A 17,888-nucleotide genomic window follows, 5' to 3' on the forward strand; every position below is an offset into this window, starting at 1 on the left:
AGGGGCAGCACAATTTCTCTAGGTAGGTAAGGATAGGAAGTTCTAATTTAAACACAGATTTTGCTGTTAATAGTGCTTCACAATGCATAACCTATCTTTCTGAAACATTTATGGGTAAAATGAGATGTTAGTCATGTTTGCTGAAAATAGATCAGCTGGTTCTTGACCATTCAACTAACCCACTTACTTGAGAGTGGCTATGGAGTATGCACACACTCCCTGAATTGGGTTTTTGGATGGCATTCACATCGATGGGCATCATGACACAGTCACAATGGCAGACAGTTAGGCTTGGTGCACTTGATGTAAATTAATTTTTAAGGCACACTATGGTCCTACTCACACATGGACGAAAACGTATTAGAGACGTTTCTGTGTAGACGTCCTGGCCTCTCTTCTTTTATTAAAGATACTGTGGGTAGATATCATGTCCTCAACAATAAGAGTGAAGACAGAACTCATGGAGCTACTGGAGAAGATGGAGGCCATGGTGTCGGATTCTGTGAGGAGATGAGCAAATGGGTGGGAAGAGGAGAGAAAATGACAGGAGCAACAACTGGAGCTGTTGCTATGGTACTTGACGTGGTTGTTAGAATGTTGCTATGGTACTTGAGGTGGTTGCTAGGCTGTTGCTAGGTTAGTTGTGGTGGTTGCTATGCTGACACAACTGACACACATAGACACACAATATTGACATGCATGCACGCACACACGCACACACAGACTCAAATTCACTCTTGACACATTTGCACCACACACTCTCTCTCTCACACACACACACACACACACACACAGAGGACAATGACGGACCAGTAAGAACACACAAAGGCCGGTCTATGTTCTGCAGAACTGCAGTCAGATTATGCATGACCTCAATCCACAACTATGAGGCTCTTCATGGAACAATATGGTGCACACTGATGCAATTTCAATCAACATTATTTTACTGTAATTCATTAAAACAGAAGAACAAGTCCTTAAAATAATACATCTTGCAGATGATATGTCAAAGATGAAAAATAGATATGTCACAAGCTGTGTCCTTTAAAAATAATGGGCTCATGGCGGAAAACAGGTTATTTTCTTGCCAAAAGTTTTAAATTCTTATTTTGCACGTCTCATTTTTTAGGTGCCAAGGGGTGTGGCAATTAACAACCTAAGGAGGGGATCTGGCGCATTGTCTAAAATCACTATTGTACACTACTTAAAGCTCATTGCGCCACTGACCAAGAGAAACCTGGTCAGAAGTCCATGGCGAGTTGTTTATATGTTATTTTTAGAGCACATTATCTACAGTGATATGGGCGGGTGCACAACTACACCCTGCTTATCTTGTCCACGGGAACGCGCACCAGTGCACATCCATGCAAAACATTACAAATTACACAATTACAATTTTGTCGTTGACTGACATCACGGTGAAGTTAGTTTCACTTTGTCAATGAGTTCAAAAAACAGACGAGTGCAAATGTGTGTAGGCTATATATGCTAGGTTTTAGTAAAGTACGGTTTAGTGGAATAACTGTTCCATACGGTCTCGCGTGCAAGCAGACTCCGCCTGTGCCAGTGACTATGAAAATACCAATGAGCTGTTTAAAATTGCGCTGTGTGGTGTTAAAGGGAATGACAGAGGTCATTCTCATTGGTTTAAATGATGTTACGCCCAAAACACACCCATGACTGATGAAAAAAACCTAGAAACGCCTTGTTGCGCCATCTGCCCGACGTTTAACGAAAACACTCCCAATAAACATCCCACTAAATTTAAATAGGCTTTTCGCCAGTGACCATGCGTTTTAGACTGTCATGATAGGGTCCTAAGCCTTAACACTGACACAGTTGCAACAACGTCATTTACAATCAGAAGGTTTTCTCCCTGAGAACCCATGAGATTTTGGACTGGAGACAAATCAAGAGGCAGATCCATTTTGTCTCTAACATTGTGAGATGGAACATTTGGCCTGGGAAGAATGCAGCACTCTCTAATTCCCCTCTACTTGATCAAAATTACCTGGAAGTGCAGACAAAAAATAACCTTTGGGGTTTAATTTCTGAGTTGATAATGTCTTCATTTTATGCCCTTGTTATTGTCACAATCCAATCCAATCCGTACCAGGAATTCCTGTTGTACAACATATCATGGTGTACTGCCATGTTCCTGATCCATGTCATGCTTTGCTTTTGCCTTTTTTATCACTCCAATTACCTCACCTGTTCTCACCGTGTCACCGATTTCCTGGATTCTTCGGGACCTGTCTGACTTCTAACTCTAGAATGCTTCTGTCTGACCTGTAAGTGCCCTTTTGTTCATTATGATTATAATGACTGCTTCTTCCTTAATGCCTTAAACCTTTCCGTTTTGATCCCAAGAAACTCTTTTATGTTGATTGGGTTTTTTGTTCTTTTAAGTTTACTACACAGGTCCAAGTATGAACGAAGACATAATAAAACAAGGCCTCATTTTTGTATGTCTGTATGTCGCTGACAGTCTGTTAGTTAGTCTGCACCCCCAGTCTCTGGAACACAACATTTATGTAGGCAGAATGTTGTGTTGGAAAAATGTACTCCAAATACAGTGTTAAACACAATATTCTACAATATACTACAATACTAGAATGCATATTCTCTTTGCAGTTTGATGAAGAGCATTATTAATGACCATGGGCATGGCACAAAATAATATTATGTGTTTAATTTTATGTTTAATGTTCGATCAAAAAACATACACTCTGTGGCCTGACTCATCAGGTGATCAAGAACGGAACACGGAGTCTAGCAGAGACACTGGACCACAGCCAAAAGGTCAGTTTGAAGGATTAGTTCGAGAGGTTGATCCTAGTCTATATTTGGTTTTAGTTGCAACACTGCATTTTGGTCATTGATTTGGCCCAAAGTGGTACACTGCATGACAATGTATGTATAGTACAGTCCCTATCGCCTGGTACTTTCAAACCTTGAGTAGCCTATTGTGCATCAACATCACTCAATAACAGTTTATGTGATGTGAAATCATCACTATATTTCTTCCTCGAGCATTCAACTAGCCTGCTTGTTTCTGAGTGGCTGTGCAGTGTGCACACACTTCCTGATTTGGGTTTTGGGATGCCATTCACATTATGACCAAGCTCAGACAGCCAGGCTTGGTGCACTCGGTGGAAATTCACGACACACTAGGACGTAGTGTAGTCAGAGTTAAGATGTTCATTTTTACGCCCGGCTGGTGAACTCTACTGGAAATATCTATGCTATCAACTTCTTCCTGCATGAATGTTGTCCTACCAGTGATCCAACAATGCCACGCCTCAATTTTTATGATGTTGATTCAGACACAGAGCCCAGGTTTGAGATTGTTCATTGACTTTGTTCATCCATTTAGCAATACGTTTTTGACATATGTGATATATTCAATTATATGAGATACGATGAGTCACATTTGCAACTTCGGAGAATGGCAGTCTATATAAAAGATAGAAAAAATAAATTTTAAGATGAGTTGACATGTTTAAAGGGTCTGAAAACGTTCCGTATAGTAAATCTATCCTAAAATATAAAATATTTAACACAACCTGATGAGGGTAGCTCTGTTTTCTATGGAATTAAAATACTTCCAATGGAATTCCAATGGGCTACTCTGTGATGATGCAAAAAAAGTACCTTAGACTCTAGTCTTAGGAATTTGTCTTGATAACTATGATAGACCTACAATTGAAAATTATATTCTTGTCTGGTGTATTATTTGGAAAGACGTGCAAAACTGATGAATGAACTGAATGAATTAACTGACAACCAGGGACGGACTGGCCATCCTGCATACATGTACCGGGCATTTTCCCGGTGGGCCGACGGACCTTTTGGGCCGATAGAGTAGGCTATCATACTGTATATTTTAACTTGTTTGGCCAACGGTCGGCCCAAAGCAAAGACAGTCAGCGGCCTATTGGTTAATTTTTCATACTGACACTGGACTGATCCAACAATAGCTCTTGTCAGGCCCCACTCCTCCCATTTTGGCTCAGAACCAGGAATCTGTGAGTGTATCAAAATAGTTAATCGCACATGTGGAAATTGCGGCGGGTGCCGGTAGTGTCAATTGTGCAAAAATAACACCAATGTAGAAATTTCAAAAATATAAAATAGGTTGCAAGTAGGTTAGCCTATGTCAGCAACATGTTGAAGTTTGTTGAATTTGAACGAGGAGATGTAGGCCTAAGCAAGCATACAGGGCAGAGGGACAGTGAGCAGGTGGTGGAGAGTGTAGTCTACTGTGTAGTATATACTGTATCTATAACAAGAACTCAGTGATGGAGCAGGTAGGCTATGTGTGACATGCCATGCTGACGATGATGATTATGATGACTTATTAATTGCGATAATGTAATTATATGGTAATGATAACATAGTGAGGCCATGTTGTGATTATAATAGTGAAATATAATAGTGAACAAATAGTGAAACTTAAGTTTTCTGAATGAATGATTTGCAAATGTGAACAGTAAACGAGTGTCAAATCAACATTAATTGATCAGTTTCCGTCAGACATCCAAAATAAGGGGTTTGCATGGACATCACGTTCTGGCCGGTAACCATGGTAACCCAGCTGCGCGGCCATGTTGGAGGCTAAAGGCTAATGTTAAAGAACTGAATGAAGTACAATGGACTATTATGCACTTTGGATACCTTAAATGATTGTAGCCGTGTCTAAACAACAGAAAAGCTCACCAGAACGCGTCCAAGATACAAAGGCATATAGGGCAGGACTTGAACTACAAGAAAAGGTGCAATATTTCGAGAAATTACGGTTTATTGGCGGAGCAGATCCATATGAGTTGGGTGAGGGAGACGCAGTACCAAGTCCAACCACAAGCGCCTCTTTCCTCTGATAACTTCTGGCATTCCTCTCCCTGGTTTTTAATAACTTTTGTAAGTAGATAATACTCCAGATGTTTTTCTCGGTCTGACCTATTGGTACAACCTAAAACACGGCAATAACCATTTTCCTTGACGACGTTTGAGATCTACTTCATTGCCTGGTGCTTTCTTATGATGCGAGTATCTCCAATATGGCATCATCCGATCTGATGACACGCCCTGCAAACCCCTAATTCAACATTGACGGCATGAGTGGTGGTTAGTCTCTCAAAGTAGAGCGTCGAAAGGGCTCTATCTAGGAAGGGTTCTGTTGGTAAAGATGGGCTAAAATACTATAGACTGATGGAAATGTAGGCTACAAAATGTCATATTCTTGCACAAGTCAACTATACGATAGGCTACTCGAAGACATTAAAGGGAATTAATTAATATAGGCCTGCTGTTCTAAAATGTACCAGCAATGTAGATTGGTATAGCCTACAGGAATAAAATAGTTCCAGCAACAGGCAACAAAGTTGGTCTGTTTATTTTGTGTTGTTTCAGTTGTCCTGTAGTGATAACTAGTATAAATTACAATAAGGTCTACCACCATCTAGATAATTTAGTTCTTTACACATAAGAGATTCAGTATTTTTTTGGTGCTGCTATCAATTATGCATTGTTTAGTTTATAGCCTATTGAATAATTTGAAATACTTTGAATTCAAGCTATCTTCTTTCATAATTGCTTGTATAGCCTACTTGAATATTGAGATCATGTGTGTCATGGCTACCTCTGATCAGTCAGAATGATAGCGAATGAGGCACATGTGTCCACTTTCAGTGCTCCATGACACTTAGTTGAAAATATATGCATATATAAGGGTAATGCAAGGATTTGTTTAATTAGGTGAGCCCAACCAATTTGAGGGCAGCTTGGGCCCCATGGGCCCCGATTTTTTTGTCCCAGTCCGTCCCTGCTGACAACACTGCAAGTTGTGAAACATTGGCAGATTGGTTTGATATTTGTATCATAACTGCCACCTTGCACCTTGTTGGCCTTGCATTGAAATACTATATTACTATCTGTGGATAGGCACCCAATCTTTTGAAAATTAATTCATGATTAATGCATTACTTTCCTTTATATCTTATGAATTATCAGGAATTTACATGAGTTCATTCATGACCTCATGCATGAACAACATGTTACACATACACAACTATATCTGATTTAAGTTTGGGTGCCTTACACTTCAAGATTGTTCCATTCTTCAGCAATTGATAGCTCCATCCAATCTATATTTCTGATATGTTGCTGATTGGATCATAAACGGCCACAGCAACGAAGAGGAATGACTGACTCTTCTCCATTATTGTGTTACATGCTCCACATTATCCACTCGGAACTTGCAAAAAGGCATTTGTATGCACATTACTAGATATACTAGCAAACTATATCATATATTTGAAAACATAACTGCCCTGATATAGTTTTTGTCACATAGGACGGCAGAATGTCCTGTTCTTACCATAAAGGGATGTTGACATGTATTATCCGATGGATATATCAGAATTCAACGCTGGTTGTAGGCTGTTCAAATTGGTTGATTGATTGGTGTAGGTTGTTCAAATAGACCACAAACTTGGGCCCACACACTATTAAACCCTCACCATGATCCTTGCAAAGAAAGATCAGACCATTTTGCAAAATCAAAGCTAATAGTAAAGTAAAGTAAGTATGTTTCATGAAAATGTGCATGCATTTCTAAGCAAAGTTGATTCTTTTGTGCAGATCTTTTACGAAGACAAAGAAATAATATACTGCTTCCTGTTGACAGTGAGTATTTGTTTTGTGGAAATTATTTTGACAATCATCTATTGCACTGTGCATTCCCTGACCTGTTAATTTTTGCACTACCACCATTGCACATACTCTATCATAGCACCTTATCATGGTCAATGCATCACATGGTCAGTCCATACCAGACCTTTGCAGTCTCCTCACAAAATGTTCAACTCTTTACATTGTTCAATTTTTTTTTATGTATTACATAGGATATATGTGTGTTTGTTGTGTTATGATTGTATAAGCTACTGAATGCCTAAAATGTCCCTCAGGATGTATACGGTATCTATCTATCCATCTATCTATTACATAGCCTGCTGACTCGTGGAATGCATAATACACATTTATTCATTTGGCAGACACTTTTCCCCAAAGGGACTTAAGAGCATTAGAATAACATTTAACCTACAGGAGACCTTATAATAATAATAATAATAATAATAATAATAATAATAATAATAATAATAATAATAAGCTTTATTTGTATAGCACCTTTCATACACAGAATGCAGCTCAAAGTGCTTTACATTTGAAGCATGTAACACAATAATAGTCAGTCAGTCATTATCAATCACTTTTCTTCATTGCTGGGGCCGTTTCTGATCCACTCAGCAACATATCAAAAATATAGAAAATAACACGTCATAAGACTGGCAGCCTTAACCCTTTACCCCCCACAAGCACGCCATATGGCAACTGTGGCAAGGAAAAACTCCCATATTCCAGGAAGAAACCTTGAGCAGAACCTGACTTAATAGGGGGAGCCCAACTGCTTCTGGCTGGCAGCGCCCTCCAATAGCAGCAGATGTAGAATAATCTGAAAAAGTAGTCTACAGGATAAGATGAGTTAACTAAAAGCTTTCCTGTACAGGTATGTTTTCAGATCTTTTTTAAAAATATTTACTGAACTTGCCTGCTTGATGTACAGAGGCAGGGTGTTCCATAGTTTTGGGGCATAATGGATAAAAGCAGCTTCTCCACTTTGCTTGTGGAGCACTTTGGGTACGATTAAAAGATTAGAATTGGATGATCTAAGTTTCCTTTGTGGTTGATAAGATATTAAAAGCTCAGAGATATATGAAGGTGCTATGCCATTCAGAGCTTTGTAAGTAATTAACATAACCTTAAAATCAATTCTATAGGAAATAGGGAGCCAGTGCAGTTCAGCCAACACAGGGGTGATGTGTTCTCTCTTCTTAGTCTTAGTTAAAAGTCTAGCCAAGAGAGTTCTGTATGAGAGCCAATTTCTTTAGATGTTTTTGGGAAGACCAGTGAAAAGTGCATTGCAGTAGTCTAACCTGCTAGTGATAAAGTGAATTAGTTTTTCTGCATCTTGTTGAGTTAAAAGGGCCGCACTTTGGCAATGTTTCTCAAGTGGAAATAGGCTGTCTGAGTAACTTTACGGATATGGGGCTTAAAACTTAACTCTGCATCTAACACCGAGGCTTGTTACTTTTTGGTTTAACCTGAGCCAAGTTCCCCAGATTACTAAGAACAATATCTCGCTTTAGTTTTGGTCCAACCAAAAGTACCTCTGTTTTGTCATCATTTAGTTTCAAAAAAGTTTTGCTCATCCACTGATTAATGGAGGTTAGGCATGCAGTGAGGGAGCAAAGGCCATCTGGGTTAGTTGGCTCCACAGAAATATACAATTAGGTATCATCTGCGTAGCTGTGAAGTTTACATTATGCTGACTTATGACGTTTCCCAATGGAAGCATATATAGGGAAAATAGCAGGGGACCAAGGCAGCTCCCCTGGGCCACACCAAAAGGCAAGTCATGTTTTTCAGATACATGATCTCCTAGACTGATATAAAAATCTCTGCCAGTAATGTAGCTTTGAAACCAGTTTAGAGCATTATCAGAGAGACCCACCCACTTCGCAAGGCGGTGAATTAGGATGCTATGATCAATGGTGTCAAATGCCGCACTCAAATCCAGAAGAATAAGGTTTGAGACTTTGTTTGAGTCAGTAGCCAGTCTGAGATCATTGACTATTTTTTACTAGAGCCGTTTCTGTGCTGTTATTTGATCTAAAACCTGATTGGAATTTTTCAAGGTTACTGTTTTCGTTGAGGAAGGTATTTAACTGATTACAAACAACTTTTTCAAGTACTTTGCTCAGGAACGGTAGATTTGATATAGGCCTGTAGTTGCTCAGATTGGTATGGTCAAGATTTGACTTTTTAAGTAAAGGTTTCACAACAGTGGTTTTAAAAGCAGTTGGAAATATACCTGTTTCTAATGAGGTATTTATTACCTTGAGAATAAAGGGAGCTAAGCTATCATATACTTTTTTGAGGAATCTAGTAGGGATTGGATCTAAAACACATGTTGAGGAGCCGGTTTGAGTTATAATTTTACCAAGCTCAGATTGAGTAATAGTGCTAAAGGACCTTAATTTTGGGGGCTGTTTTTGGGTGTACTATCAAACATATTACTTGTGTTACCAATAGCCTCCCCCTTATAGAAATGACTTTGTTTTTAAAGAAGTCTGCAAATTCTTAGCATCTTAGAGAGGATGCCTGACTGAGTGTATCAAAAGGTTTTTTGATGCAATAGCCTATCAATGGTAGAGAACAACACCCTAGAGTTTCCACTGTTTTCAGCAATTACCTCAGAGAAGTGGTTCCTTCTCTCATTCGAATAGCTCTATTATAATTTGCTATTTTTCTTTTAGAATGGTACGGTGAACCTGTAACTTAGTTTTTCTCCATGTTCTCTCAGCTTTTCTACATGATCTTTTTTTAGATCATGGATATTTTCATTCATCCAAGGTGTCAGTTTGCTACAGGGCCTTTTTTTTAGTCTTTTAAGGGTGCCACTCTGTCAAGCAGAGCGCCTAATTCACGATTGAGAGCCTCTACCATTTGATCAGTGGGATGATGTAAAATATCTAAATTTATGGAGTCTATAAGAGCTATGAACTGCTGTTCTGCTCTAATGTCAAGAGTCGCGATTTGATTGCAATTTCGGGATGAATTTTTGAGTATGTAGTACTACATTAAAAGATACACAATAATGATCAGACATATTTATATCATTTACTGATAAGTCTGTGACTTCTATCCCTCTAGAAATGACTAGATCGAGGGTGTTGCCAAGGTTGTGGGTGGGTCCTGTAACATGCTGCTTTAGCTCTAAACTGTCCAACACATTAAGGAACTTACTGACTTTAGCATCAGTTGTCTTATTGACATGAATATTAAAGTCGCCATTTACAATTATCCGATCACAGCTAGTGATGATGAGCGACATAAGTTCAGAAAACTGGTCGAGAAAGCCAGTCAATAGTTTAAGAGGGCGGTATAAGGTTAATAGAAGTACAGCTGGGTCAGCCTTCAGAGTGAGGGCAATATACTCAAAGGGAAATTAAGCCAAAGTTGACTCTAGTGCAACTATATTTGTTTGAGACAATGGAGGCAATTCCACCACCTCGTTTGCCTTGCCTAATTGAGTGGAAGAAATTATAATTTGGGGGACAAGTTTCAACAAGAACAGCTTCGCTGTCTGAAGTCAGCCAGGTTTCAACAAGAAACAGAAAATCCATTTTTTTTCACTAATAAAATCATTGATTGCAAAGGTTTTGGTAGTAAGTGCACCTACATTTAGTAAACCCATGTTAGTTTGAGGAATATGCTGAGGTATGGAAAGAATACTTGTTAGGTTTCTAGTTTTAAATTTGTCTTTTCTTTTTACTATACGTTGGGTAGAAATCAACGTTGGAATAGAACTATAAGCATAAGTCATGCTATTGCATGAAGCAGCTTGATCTATCGTAGTAGTATTGTATGTTACCCTGCAGAAAACATTCTCAGACCCATCCACATGTATAACGCCATTCGAATCAATACCTGGGAGGCGTGAATCTGTAATATTTTCTACAGAATGTCAATGCCTCAGTGTGGACGCTATGTTGTCAGAGAGTAGCCTGGCTCCATGTTGGTTTGGGTGGAGACCATCACGCTTCAGCATACTGGGCCTCTCCCAGAGCAAGCCCCAGTTGTTGACATAGGGGATGCTTAGGGAAGCGCAGTAGCGTTTGAGCCAGGTGTGGAGATCGAACAGTCTGGACCATCTCTCAGCACGTTTTCTGTAGGTAGGGAGTAGTGTTGCACAGTGTATCGATACTAAAAAGGTATCGCGATGCCTTCACGCAAAAAACGGTACGATTTCAGACGTTTTTAGAATCGATACTTTATTAAAATAATTACGTTCTGTGTCTGTGTGAACTGCTGCTCTCACTGCTCCTTGCACGCATCTAGGCAAGTGGGCGTGTCAAGCAGGCAGCTCTGAGTGAGTGAGTGTGCAGCCAACGTCAACATAGTTCTTTGCCTACAGTTGTTCTAGGCCTTTTGGATAAAACAAAAGGTGCAGTGAAATCTGCAACTATTTCGGATACATCGCGAATTAAGGCAAGCCATCAGGTACACAAAGTCATTTAAAAGCAGTAGGCTACGCATGGAACTTGGCTAAATACCTCGTAGACATATCCCAACATTTTTAAAGAGTTAAAAGAACGACAGGTTAACAAATATGCTATAGAAAACACAACTACATGGTTAGTGTCAAGTTCTTCTCTTATGTTTTAGTCTAGCCTAAGTGAAACAAGTATGGTTCTCTGGGATAAAGCGAACCTTCCTTCATCAATGAATTTTGACGAGACATAACGAGCTGTAATCATAGGGTGCTAACGTGATGAAAGCGCAATGTTCACGCCAGAATAACATTACCATAACTTGTAAACGATCTATTTCATGTTCGGTCAGTAGCCTACTACTGGTAATATTTGTCATGGCAAGTAGACTGCAATTTGTTCAATAATTATTGCCCAGATGTAGGATAGGCTACCTGAAATGCGCTAATTAAAGCCCACAGCATAATACCACCAAAGCGTGTTGAGTCCTAATAATTATAGCGGCGTATTGTTACAGTACGTGCTAGCAAATCATGTTATCAAAGAAATAGACGTAATGTAGGAATGCACACAGAGATATTGCAACAGGTAATGGTCCTGTCTGGGCCTATCTGATGAAGACCTGAGTGGTTGGAATGTCGTACTTGTACACTGGGCGCAAAGAAACTATCCTCACATTTTCCCCTTTGCAACTGTCAAAGAAATCCCATGAACACGGGAAGGCCTAGGGTAGTCTATACTGTACATCAGATGGTCTAAAGATTAGGCCCCTCTGCATAGCATTCAGTGATTTGCATGCAGTAATTTTAACACTGACCTTGATCTAGCCTAGTTTGGCTATTTAAAGCTACTTTATAACACAATGTAAATTAACTATAACAAACAATAAAGGACTTAATCACAGAAAGTAGGCCTACTATTTTACTGACTATAAAAAAACTAGATGTACCGCATAGCGGTACAAAATATGACCGCCGCTCAGTCCTGTACATCCGTTCCGCGAAAATAAATCACACTTCAATTTGTCTCCATATTTTACTCCATCCCCCACTCTTGAAACTTGTGTGTATGCTTGTTTGGCATGCCTGAGTGTGTGTGTGCGGCTGCACAGAAAGTACCCTACTGGTGCTGAAAAGGTGAATAGATTGTAGAATAGCCAAAGAAGATGTAGAATTGTTATAAAACCTTTAAAATCTCTAAACAATCACAAGTAGGGCAGTTCATCACAGTTCATCCATTGCAACTGGATTGATGAAAGGTCACTTACACCTGTAGGCTACATTGTATTTGGGAAAAGCAAAAGGTATCAGCATAATGTTATTTATTTATTTATTTTTTATGTATTTATAAACCAAAATATCTCTGTCAGTTCCATGCCGTTTTCAACAGCTATCAAAACAAAGGTCATTTTGGATGGATGGATTTTTGTGAATGTTTCTTCTTCTACATAAGATTTTAGTCATCTTTAGTTCATGTAATACTTTATTGTCAATGCACAAATTAAGTAACAGTAGTCTGAAACGTTATTGTTAATGCACAAATTAAGTAACAGTAGCCTAGTCTGAAACGAAATGCTGTTTTACATCTAACCAGTGGTGCAAATAACTGACATGTCCAAATGGGCCTTGATGAAATCGCGCCGCTAGACTGTTCATACACATTTTAACAGGCCAAAGTTGAAGAGCTTTGTCTGTTATTGTTAGTGCAAATATAGGCTGATTCATGTTCCCTTGCATTGTTTAACTGAGGTCCATGGCTAGTCTGGCTTTCATCAGACCAAGCTCAATCTTTTAAGAAATCAAAAAATAAATAGCGGGCAGATCAGGCTGGGTTCACCCAGCCTAGTCCATAGGCACCGATATTGTTTAATTTTCGATTGAGATATACACGCTCTGGCTATTCTAAATGCAAAAATGCATCAGGGGAGTTATGACAAAACGGTAACTAACAAACTAGATCCTAATAGAAAGTTGTTAGCTTCCTAAGCTACAGGTAGGATTATAAGGTAGGCCTATTGACAACATAAATTGTCAATAGGCTATGCTGGCGACACAAATAAAATCTCCTTTGAAACCAATGGCTTCGCCTTACAGTATCAAGCGGACTTAAACTGTCATATCGTGGCGAAAAGTTGTAATAACATTCACGCAGCTCCATGAGTCAAGGAAAAGCGAATGAAGTAGCCACTTCTAAATGGGACCCACTACACAGTAGCTTAAGGTGTTTTGCTAAAGCAGCCATAATGAAATGAAGGTGTCATTGTTTGGATACTTCACACACGTGCTTTTTTCATTTCACAGACTACAACTACCAAGCTGTAATCAAAGCACATCGATTCCCCTCTCACACCCTGCACGCACTTAAAAAACAAAATAAACAGGCGTCTCAGTCTCACGCATGTATAGGCAAAACTGTATCAGACGATTGTAACGTTGGTAAAATCTTCCATTGCACAGAATGATTTTGTAGCACGTGCAATAAATGACAGTCGAAGATACAAACAGTGCTGCTATACATTTGCTTGGTATAACCGCATTTATAGTTTTCTACAAATGCAATAAATCAAATGCCTCCATCACTCAACCAACGCTTAACGGTAACATTACCTAGGTCCTTATTGATATTACAAGATTAACGCATTACCTGCAGTAAAACCAAGCATTATTTCGGCTTCAAGAAGAAATGGGAATTACACTTCATGTGAACATCGCCCCTATCCTTATTAGATGTTAAGCTGCGGTAAATTACAGTCCTTGTATGAAGGCGTCCATTGTTTTTCCAACCCACTTTTTAACTTCCAACAAAATTACGCCTCACTGCAACGATCGCCATCTAGTGGACAAACGACTACTTCTCGCCAATAATGAAAATGCAGCCATGATGATGATGATGATGATGAATATTTATTTTGGCTTTTTTTAATCCTACTGATTTTCATTTTTACCGGGGCAAATCACAAATGAGTGATTATGAGCCAGGTTGATGTGGGCCCTTGAGACCAACATACCATAAAAGATTCACAGAGAACTGTGTCTGCCCTACCCTCCTTTCGGGGGTCCAGTCCAGCGGGGGGGCTGCAGATGAAAACGAAAAATGACGGTTCCATGCTATCCATGTGGGGTACATGCTCACCAAGTTTTGTGTACCCGGTCTTTCAGTGTCCCGGGAATCCTTGTTGGTGTCGTCACTAAATGTACACATAAATTATTTTATTGTAAGGCCCCCCATGAACGAAAGTACACAAAACTTGGCATGCATTCAGAGGGTGTCATAATGATCCTACACTTTTAATTTCGTGCAGTTTTGACCTTGTCAGCCAGAGATATTGAGATGAAAACACCTAATTTTTTGCTTTTTAATTTTTAACTAGGTGGCACTATACATGAAATAAGTGGTAATGGGATGGGTTGACATGCCCCCTTAAGACCAACATACAAAAAAAGGTGGACCTCCTAGGCCCCTACGGTTCTCGAGATATTCACAGAAAACTGTGCCCGGCCCCTACAGGCCAGTTGGTGTAATATAACAGAAATTAATTTATTGTGTGGCCCCCCATGAACAAAATTCCACGAAACTTGGCGTGCATTCAGAAGGTGTCAAAATGATCCTACACTTCCAATTTCGTGCAGTTTTGACTATGTTAGGTCACAGATACCTACAATTACAACACCTCATTTTACTTTTTTGTGTTTAACTAGGTGGCGCTATACATGAAATTAGTGGTTATGGAATGGGTTGACATGGCCCCTTGAGATCAACATACAAAAAAGGTGGTCCTCCTAAACCTTTACGGTTCTCGAGATATTCACAGAAAACTGTGTCTGCCCTACCCTCCTTCGGGGTGCAGTCCAGCGTGGGGGCTACAGATCAAAACGAAAAACGATGGTTCCATGCTATCCATATGGGGTTACATGCCCACCAAGTTTTGTCTACCCCGGTCTTTCAGTGTCCGGGAATCATTGACGGAAATTTGGACATAAAAAAAAAAAAAAAAAAAAAAAAAAAAAAAAAAAAAAAAAAAAAAAAAATTGGAGCTAAACCTATATGACCGCCGCTTCGCTGCGGTCATAATGACCGCCGCTTCGCTGCGCGGCGGTCATAATAATAATTATGTAGGAAGTTTAGAAGTTTAGAACCCAGAATTGACCTACACACTACAAAAGTGCACCAAATTCAACACAAATGACTCAATACACTTGGAGGAGGTATGAGTCCTTCTTCTCCAGATATCTTAGGATTTCGCCGTAGTATCGTTTAAGCATCGAGCATCGTGATATTTATGGCAGGTATCGTATCGAAGTCATAATTTTGGTATCGTGACAACACTAGTAGGGAGAGGCCCAGAGATGACAAAGCGTTTTTCTGTGCCCATTAGGGTGGTGATGAGAGTTTTGTAGTTTTCCTGCAGTGCTACTGACTGCTTATCTCTGATGTCGTTTGTGCCCACGTGTACGATGATGTTGTTGACCTTGGTGTGGCAGGCCAGGATGCTTGGGAGTTTCTGCTGGATGTCAAGGACCTTGGCACCAGGGAAGCAGTAGACCTTGGAGGGACCGCTACATGATGGGGGAATGCAGAGGTCTCTAACCATGGAACTGCCGATGACCAGGGTGGAGGTTGATGAGGTCCGGGGAGGAGGGGGTCGGGGGGGCGCCGACTTTGAGGAGGGACCAGGATGGTTGTCTCGGGGCAGGAGGGGCTCCTCATCCTCGGTCAGAATAGCGTAGCGATTTTCCAGTCGTATAGGTTGGGCTGGGCCTGAGTGACGTCCGGACCGTCTGCCGTGCTTGTGATGCTTGCTTCTACGCCATGGCTCAGGCTGGTGTGGAGTGGAGCTGGCCAGCAGAGCAGGCTTGGTTCTCAGCAGAGGCCGGGGAGAGGCAACAGGGACAGAAGTTGCATTAGTGCATGGCATGGTTAAAGTATTGGAGGACAGAGTGAAATCAGGGCATCTGGCATTAGTGTGTGTAAGAGAGGTAACGTTACTTACGGAGAGAATGGTGTCGAGGAACTGTTCATCCTTCTCAATCTGATGGAGGGTTGCTATTCTGGCTTCGAGTTCCACTATCTTTTCGCTGAAAAGGACGCATGAGTCGCAGCCTGGTGCACAGCTCAGCCCTTGATGCTGGCTTAACGTTTCACGTTAACGTTTGACAGAAAAGTTTGGCGATCAAGGTTATAGAGTCCGATAATCCAAAGCCTCGAGCAACAACAGTTTATGCAACAGTTTGTTCACGAGATATAATCGGTAGCCAGTAAATCCGTAGAAAGTAGATGGTAACAAGGATATTTAAGATAGATAAGTTTGGAAGTTTAGGTAGTTACATACGGAGCACGCTGACCGGAACCGGAAACAAGATGAGACAGGTCAGATAGCGAACCAGACGGTAATCCACATTTTAGCTTCACTTTTAGGGTTGCCACATTTTGGTTTGTGAAAATCCTGGACGTCCGACCATGGTATCAATAAATCACCGGAGCTGTGCTTGGATTTGGAAGCGTCTTTCATGTTGAGGTTGCAAAACATCGTAATTTAGCTTTATATGCTTAGTTGCCAGTATCCATTGCAAGTCAGTTGCCTCGTTTAAATAGGCTATTATTGTTTTGATTTTGACACAGTTTAGCCTTCTCTTGTAGCCTGGCTAACGCCAGACCTCATATCATTGAGGTGGGGTCTGGGAACTACACATTCATTTTCTCGTATTCAAGACGTGGTTTATGAATGCCCAGAGCCGTTTATTGGGCGCTACGAATGTCTATCAAATGCGTCTGTATGTAGCTCATAACTGCTTCGGTGTGTCGTCATCGTCTTGCTCCCCCCTCCGTTCTGTGATTGGTTCCTTCGTTGAGGTGAAAATTTGGTCCATGGAATCCAGGCTGCCTAGCAGCGTGAATAAAATTGTGCGTGTATGGCAGCATGGGGCAACCCAGGCTACTTCTCTTGCTAATGTTTTTAACAATAAAAAGACGGGATATGCCCATTGAAAATGGTTTAGTTAGGCTAGTTTATTGTGAAGAAAGACACTGCAAACCATCGGCGTAGCGATGGGGTGGCTTCGGTGGCTCAAGCCCCGAATCTTTTTTTTAGTGTTTTAAATTCCCGCGAACTGTAATTTCTTTTCCTTGGTTTCTGTATAAATGTCAAACAAATTTCTATTACTGAGCAAATCTATCCCTTATTTTCAAAGCCCAATATTGAAAGATAATGTGACTTGTCACACGATGAGTTTAGGCTATGCCAGAGCCGTAAAAAAGGGCTCTGGGCTACACATCCCGCAGATAGATTGCATCGGTGTTCTGTTCGCCCAATGTTGACATGGTCAGGATTTATTTTCCGATAGGCTATGCGGCTACTTGCCAAGACGAGAAAAGGAAACTTTTCTTACAGTTAGGCTATTTGGTTAACCTTTCATGCATCTGCTGAAAAAATAACTAGATCATCACACAAATAGAACTTGAAAGTTTCAGATGTTGCATAGAAAGCCTAGGCCTACTTGCTTACTTTCACTTTCAATGATAGCGAACAAACTAGGCCGTAATGATATGAAAGACGTGATTCATTAACCTGACTCTGCTAGATGGATTGCTTCGCATTTGCTCCGCATATCCATCTGGGACCTTTACATTGGAGAACCTTTGGGAAGGGGCGAAAATACTGATTAGCTGATTGGTGTGATATGTTTGTGATACGCGTGCCAAATCAAACAATCAGATCAACAAAGCGTTCTTTTAATGCCATCGTTAAGATACAATTAAGTTAGGTAAGTAGCTAAC

The 17,888-nt window shown here is 40.3% G+C and overlaps 1 protein-coding gene across 1 annotated transcript in view; it reads left to right on the plus strand.

Moving 5' to 3' along the window:
* LOC125298250 (GTPase IMAP family member 7-like) overlaps positions 1-17,888 on the plus strand; it is a 32,149-nt gene that overhangs the window by 11,938 nt on the left and 2,323 nt on the right. Inside the window, exons 3-4 of the mRNA XM_048248953.1 lie at positions 2,749-2,802; positions 6,643-6,687. Coding sequence (XP_048104910.1) covers positions 2,749-2,802; positions 6,643-6,687 — 99 coding nt within the window. The remainder of the gene's footprint in view (positions 1-2,748; positions 2,803-6,642; positions 6,688-17,888) is intronic.

This window comes from Alosa alosa, chromosome 7, assembly GCF_017589495.1.
Source record: "Alosa alosa isolate M-15738 ecotype Scorff River chromosome 7, AALO_Geno_1.1, whole genome shotgun sequence".
Taxonomy (NCBI): Eukaryota; Metazoa; Chordata; class Actinopteri; order Clupeiformes; family Clupeidae; genus Alosa; species Alosa alosa.